The sequence below is a fragment of the Medicago truncatula genome, chromosome 2 (genome assembly GCF_003473485.1).
Source record: "Medicago truncatula cultivar Jemalong A17 chromosome 2, MtrunA17r5.0-ANR, whole genome shotgun sequence".
Taxonomy (NCBI): domain Eukaryota; kingdom Viridiplantae; phylum Streptophyta; class Magnoliopsida; order Fabales; family Fabaceae; genus Medicago; species Medicago truncatula.
In genome coordinates this window covers 6141097-6147658 of record NC_053043.1, presented here as the reverse complement: position 1 = coordinate 6147658, position 6562 = coordinate 6141097, and the positions used below count along the sequence as shown (strand labels likewise).

General features: G+C 33.7%; 1 protein-coding gene across 1 annotated transcript; it reads left to right on the top strand.

Annotated features, from left to right (window-relative positions):
* Positions 1 to 234: 234 nt before the first annotated feature.
* LOC11442933 (protein kinase PINOID) lies at positions 235 to 2155 on the top strand. Its single transcript, XM_003593839.4, has 2 exons — positions 235 to 956; positions 1186 to 2155. The coding sequence occupies exons 1-2, from the start codon at positions 382 to 384 to the stop codon at positions 1973 to 1975; spliced, it is 1365 nt and encodes a 454-aa protein (XP_003593887.1). The 5' UTR covers positions 235 to 381; the 3' UTR covers positions 1976 to 2155.
* The last annotated feature ends 4407 nt before the right edge of the window (positions 2156 to 6562 follow it).

Below are 6562 nucleotides of genomic sequence, written 5' to 3'. Positions count from 1 at the left end.
TAATTTTTTTTGTATCTTCGTAAACTTAACTAAGTTGGTATGGAAAAAACATATATGCAGAGTTATTGTTCAATTTCGGACACCATAAAAAAAAAATTATTTTAAACTATTACCACGTGACCATGCCCCTCTAAAACCAACCACGTGCCATAACTCACCCCCTCACATGATAGTTTAAACCCACTTCAATTTTTACCTCCTACTACACTTGAAGATAAATAAATACCACGCAACAACCCTCTTCATTTCCAAAACTCATAACACTCTCTCTCAACGCATTCAATTTCATTTCAAAGTACACTCAACAACAACAACAACAACAACAAAAAATCTTCACAAAACTATTCCAATTTCTATGATATTTGTTGATATTGTTCCATCATGTTAGAGAGTGGTAGTGGACGTGATTCTGGAATGAGTTTAGAAACATTAAACTCCAACACACAACGAACTTCATTAAGCAGCGGCAGTGAAAGCATTTGCAGCACCAGCTTCAGCCGTCTCTCCTTCGACCTACTTCCATCCTCCTCGCCGGAATCTCTCTCCATCAAACCTCATCGTTCCTCCGACTTCGCCTACACCGCCATCCGCAAATCCGGCCTCACCTTCCGTGACTTCCATCTCCTCCGCCGTATAGGCGCCGGCGACATAGGCACCGTTTACCTCTGTCGCCTCCGTGACTCCTCCTCAAATGAACTCCTTTACGATGATAACACTTCCTTCTACGCCATGAAGGTTGTTGATAAGGACGCTGTTGCTCTTAAGAAAAAGTCTCATAGAGCGGAAATGGAGAGAAAGATACTTAAGATGCTTGATCATCCTTTTCTTCCTAGTCTCTATGCTGAGTTTGAAGCTTCTCATTTCTCTTGCATTGTTATGGAGTTTTGTTCCGGTGGAGATTTGCACTCTCTCCGTCACCGCCACCATCGTAACCGCTTCTCTCTTTCCTCAGCAAGGTAAACCACCTCTTTTGTTCTTTTCCCTATTTAATATAATAAATGAAGTCAAAATATGAAAAAATAAATTAAATTGTAACATGCCAAAGTAGGTCATCGAGTCAAGAGTTATAAACAAAGTTATGTCATGACTCGAAGCTATGTCTGTCTCGACTTTGATGAATCTCATTTCCAACTGTGTATTAAAATTAAAATTAAAATTAATTGGTTGTTGATATTATTGTTACAGGTTTTATGCGGCTGAAGTACTGGTGGCATTGGAGTATCTGCACATGTTAGGAATAATCTACAGAGATTTAAAGCCGGAAAACGTGTTAGTCAGATCGGACGGTCACATCATGCTCTCAGATTTTGATCTCTCACTAATTTCCCATGCAATCCCAGCGGTTGAATCATCACCAGACATTTCCCCTGATGATCCACCAGAATTTACCTGCACTCGCCCACGTTCCATTGCAACTCCCTTTGCCTGTCTTTCAAAGCAGCTTTTCCGGTCTAAAAAGGTTCAATCATTTCAATCAAACCGGCTTTTTGTAGCTGAACCGGTTGAAGCACGGTCTTGTTCATTCGTGGGAACACACGAGTATGTTTCACCGGAAGTAGCTTCAGGAAACTCACATGGTAACGCTGTTGATTGGTGGTCGTTTGGAATATTCATCTACGAGATGGTGTACGGTAGAACACCGTTTGCGGGTCCTACAAACGAAGCAACGTTGCGGAACATTATTAAGAAGCCTCTATGTTTTCCTACAGCCACGCCTTCAAGTGCGCTTGAAATGCACGCGCGAGACCTAGTGTCTCGTTTGCTTAACAAAGACCCGAGCCGTAGACTCGGATCAAAACGGGGTGCGGCTGAGGTTAAGTCGCATCCCTTTTTTGTTGGGCTTAATTTGGCGTTGATTCGGATGGTTACGCCTCCGGAAGTTCCTGGGTTAAGAAGGCAGAAAACGACGCCGTTAGGTAACGGTAGTAGAAGTTCCAGTAGACAGCAACCAGCGTCGTCTTTTGATTACTTTTGAGAATCTAACGTTGGCCGGTTTTTGCGCCACGTGTACGGTCGGTGCCTCTAGATGTTTTTTAAGATAATAAAATGGCGGATGACGTATATAAATATGTGTATATTTATTCATGCTGCCTTTTTCTTTTTGTACTTTTTTTATTAACTAAAAATATTATTATAGTTTATATTTATATTCACATTTCTTGCCTTTCATCTGCATCATTGCGTACTTATGTTAACTACATAATTTATCTTTTTGAAAGGCGAAAAGAAAGGATTTTATATAGATGAATGTTTGAAGTAGGATTGTGGTATGAGTATGATGGCATCGATCGCAATAGGTGCCTTCAAAAGCTGAATTTGGGGTTGCTGTCTTTCCTATTATGGAATGGTTGAGTAGGGTGGAAGAGGACGGTGTAGAAATAAATAACTTGACATTACTAAATACGGAAGATTCCTAGCTTAATTTTTCATCATCGTGCTTTGAGATTCACACAGACACGGAGGAGAGGGAGCACAAACACAACTAGGCTTGATTTCTGTTCCTATTTTTACCGGCTCACATGAATGAATAACATTTTAGATATTTATATTTTTATCCCCTTATTCAATTTCCTAAGAACAATGGTTAGCATTCTTCAAATTATAAATATAATGATCTTTTTTTTCTTCTTTCCGAGATGCATCTGCGGTTAAAACCGGAGTATTAAACTTGAAGTTGGATTATATATGTGGACACACTATTACCTTTAATTACTTCAACTTTTTTATATTTATGTCCAAACATATTTTATTTAGGGTTCATGTTCAATTAAGTATTTCCTTTTTAACAATTGAAAAGAATTTTATTTACTTGTTAATAGTCAATGATACCAGTGTTTGACAATGTGGAAAATAAAAATGGCATAGACAGAGAACCATTTATTGGAAATTGAGCTGCTACCTGCTTTCGGCTTTTCAGGCCTAAAAACCTCTTCAACACACGATAGGGCTGTGCCTATGTCTGGTAGAGTAGTTATCTAGCTAGAATTGAAGTGGTAAATATACATATTCCATATTGTTAAATACTCCTCTTTATTCCACATACCATGTTCCTTCTTAGTTTAACATTATATCAAAGTTAGGCTTTGTAATATTATTATTATGATAAATAAAAAGCACATTTCAAAAAGAAGAATTAAATAGAAGGCCAATGTTGGTTTCTGGTAGCATTATTTACCAACAACTATGTTCACATCAACAGTTCTTAATTATATTTCTTATTATGTGGACACACTATTACCAATCAATTTCAATAAAAATTCAGTATTTTCACATTGTTGATGGTCTTATATTTGTCATAATTGGATTGCTCAATATAATACAAGTAGTTAAGCATTTAAACTTCCTTCATAACACTTTACTAACTCAATATTTATGCTAAATGAATCTTTATAAATGAAATTATTCATCACATGGTGATAGTATTTGGCCAAGATGTGCGATTCACGTAAAGAATTGCAAGACTTTAAGAGGATATGTTTTGACATGTCACAACATGCATTGTATAACCATATACAACTTTTTACAACTTGTCAATGATGCGTTTCTTAAAATATATATCAGCATGTTGTTAACCCAAGAATCGATACCTACACCCCCAGCTCATTGAAATTCAATGTTTCTCTACTTTCAAATGCCATTTTCAACCTTTTAGTCTTTACAGATATGTGCATATAACATTTTAATGTCATTCTCATCTGTATAGCTGATTCAATTCTTTTCTTTTGTTTCCTTTTTTTCTTTGCCCATGCTTTAGAATGTCTCCAACTTTGTTTGATCTGCTTTTGTATCGAACAGGTCTCTTAACCAAACATATAACTAATGCTTCTAGAAACTGTTACAAGCTTCAATAGGAATCCACTTTTGTCTGCTTGGACATCATTTTATCACTCATTTTCATTGAATTCAATTATGCTAGTTGATGATTAGTTTTTTTATTCAACTCTAACTTGATAAACAAGTAATTCAAAGCCTTAATTTTTGTTATAAATCAATATTTAAAAATGTTTGATATATATTGATCTGAGGTGGACCAAGAACGATGATCAAAGTTGGTGAGAGCACGACCGATGATGGTGACTGAGTTCATCGGCAAATATGTTGTACCTGTAAAATTAAACAAAATTATTCCACATTGCTAATTTATTGTGAACACGTTTGAGATTTATTTTGTTTCTTGGTCAAGAAGTTTAATGGTCCGACTCTCACACATCAATTGTAAAGAAGTGAAGAATCAAATGTTCAAACTCAAACTCTACATATTAATGACATGACAACTATGTACAGCTATAATCGTGTAAGACTTATTTTAGTCTCCCAAATATTATTTCAAAATCTAATAAGGTAAAATCAAAATAAACATCTCTCAAATTAGTTGTTTTATTTGTGAAACTATGAACGAGAAATTAGGCACGTATCCAATAACTGTTTAAACACATTAAAAAAAAGTATACGGTACACATCAAAAGAATCCAAGGTCTAAGGCATCAGAATAATTATAGAAATTGACCTTCAAAGAACATTTTTCTAGTCTTCGTATACTAATATAAAAAGGAAAAAGTGCATGAAGTTGCCGTGATTTTTTTTGTCAAATATGCGCTTCTAGTTCTTATACATATTCCATTTCACTTAATCACCAAATTTTAATTATTGTGAAAATAAGTTCTTATGTTGATATGAATTCATTCATTGATCGTTTTCAATCCTTCTCCTTTGTTTCCACTTGCTTCCATCCCTGCCAAACAGATCATAGATCCCAAAAATATGCCAAACACATTTTGTTGAACCAATTTAAAAATATTTTTTGGTTTGAATGTCGACTAAGTAACTTTGATAATTTTATGAACAAAAAAAATTGATAAATACGGTAGATGTGTTACATGTGTAACAATGCATGCATGGTGAGAAAAGGGAGGTAGCAGTGACTTTGGTAACTGGGCTTGAAGTTGAATCGTTACAAGAAGCCCAAAATATTTTGAAAGATGTTGTTCACACTTCATTCAATATAAGGAAATCCCAGTAATTTATCAATATAATCTCATCGACAGTTAACTGCCGATGAATTTTAACCGACGGTAATTAACTGCCGATAAAAATTTACATTTTTTTTGTGTGTTTCAGCCTTCTTAGAAGTATATACATCAGTATTCAAATATTTTACATGGATACGAGTGTTTTGTGATGACTTTTGCTCGTAAGTCTAATATTATAACACTCTCTTTGAGCTACTATTAATATTGATTATTTATGTAGTAAGTTTTTGACTAGAATCCATATACTTAAAAATATAATGATTTTTATTGGGATGTTATATAAAAATCCAATTTTTAATTTAGTTTGGTACTATTCTCATTTCAATGGGACAGCTACGTTGATCCTTTGTCACCATTTAAATGAATTAGTTGACCTTAATTTCCACCGACATGAACCAAGCATGTCAACAAATTGTTATGATTATAATTTATATATGACGCAAACTATGTTAAGTTGGAAACAAAACTGTATTAGTTGACTATTACAAGTATTGGGGCAAGCAAGGATGAGAATTGTTGATATCCTGCTCTTACTTGTCTAGTAACTGCCAACTAAAGTAAATAACATAGTTTAGTTATTTGTCCCTTTCATAGATTTTATTTATTTATCATCTTGAAAGTTCAATGTAATATTGAGTATTTCTTTGTCTAATGTAACATCAATTATTATTTTGTTAATAATACTTTTAAATATTTATTGTTTAGAGTTACATATGTTAATAAATGATTTCATTAAAGGATTGCAATATGATGTGATCCAATAAGGATTCAGCACATAAGGATCTTTGACCTTTGTGTAAATTTCTTGAATGAGATAAAAAATGAAGGAAAATAGAAGGAAAAACTAAGAAAGTTAACCAAATTAGGAATAGAAAGAAAACATAAAAAATGGAATTAATGAGAAGTGGGAAGAACAATCGTCACATTCAAGAAGAACGATAAGATTGAATTGCAGATCCGCCACAAGAATATGATGCTCTTGATAAAGATCTAAATTTGGTTCATCAAACAACCTAGAAGAGCAATACTAACTCTCGCTTTCAATCAAAGATTGAAATATCAAATTGTGTATTAACCTCCTAAAAAATGAAAACAAGATTGTTATTTATACCTACATATTGGCCATCACCTATAAGTCCGAATAAGTAACTAAAAAACAAGGAGCTTTACACAACTTCAAAATAAAAGCAATCTAAGAAGTTAAAGAGCCTAATGTTAAGCTTATAAGGTTTTAGCATTTTCTTGTCTTGTAAAAGCATTGTTCGAGATTCTTTATTTATGGTTTCTTGTTGCCATGAAGTCTATAATATATGTTTTGGTTAATCAATTATATATGTATTTACAAACATAAATGGTTAGAATATTAATAAAAAAGGATAAATATTTTGTAACAAAAAAGAATCGAAGGAGTGCTTATACTTCAACAAAGAAAACAACAGGTACACTGCCAAGGTTGTAATCACAAGATGTTGAAACATTAAATACTTAAAAAAAAAAAAAATCTTAATGTGAGTTTGAACGTGGTAATTGAA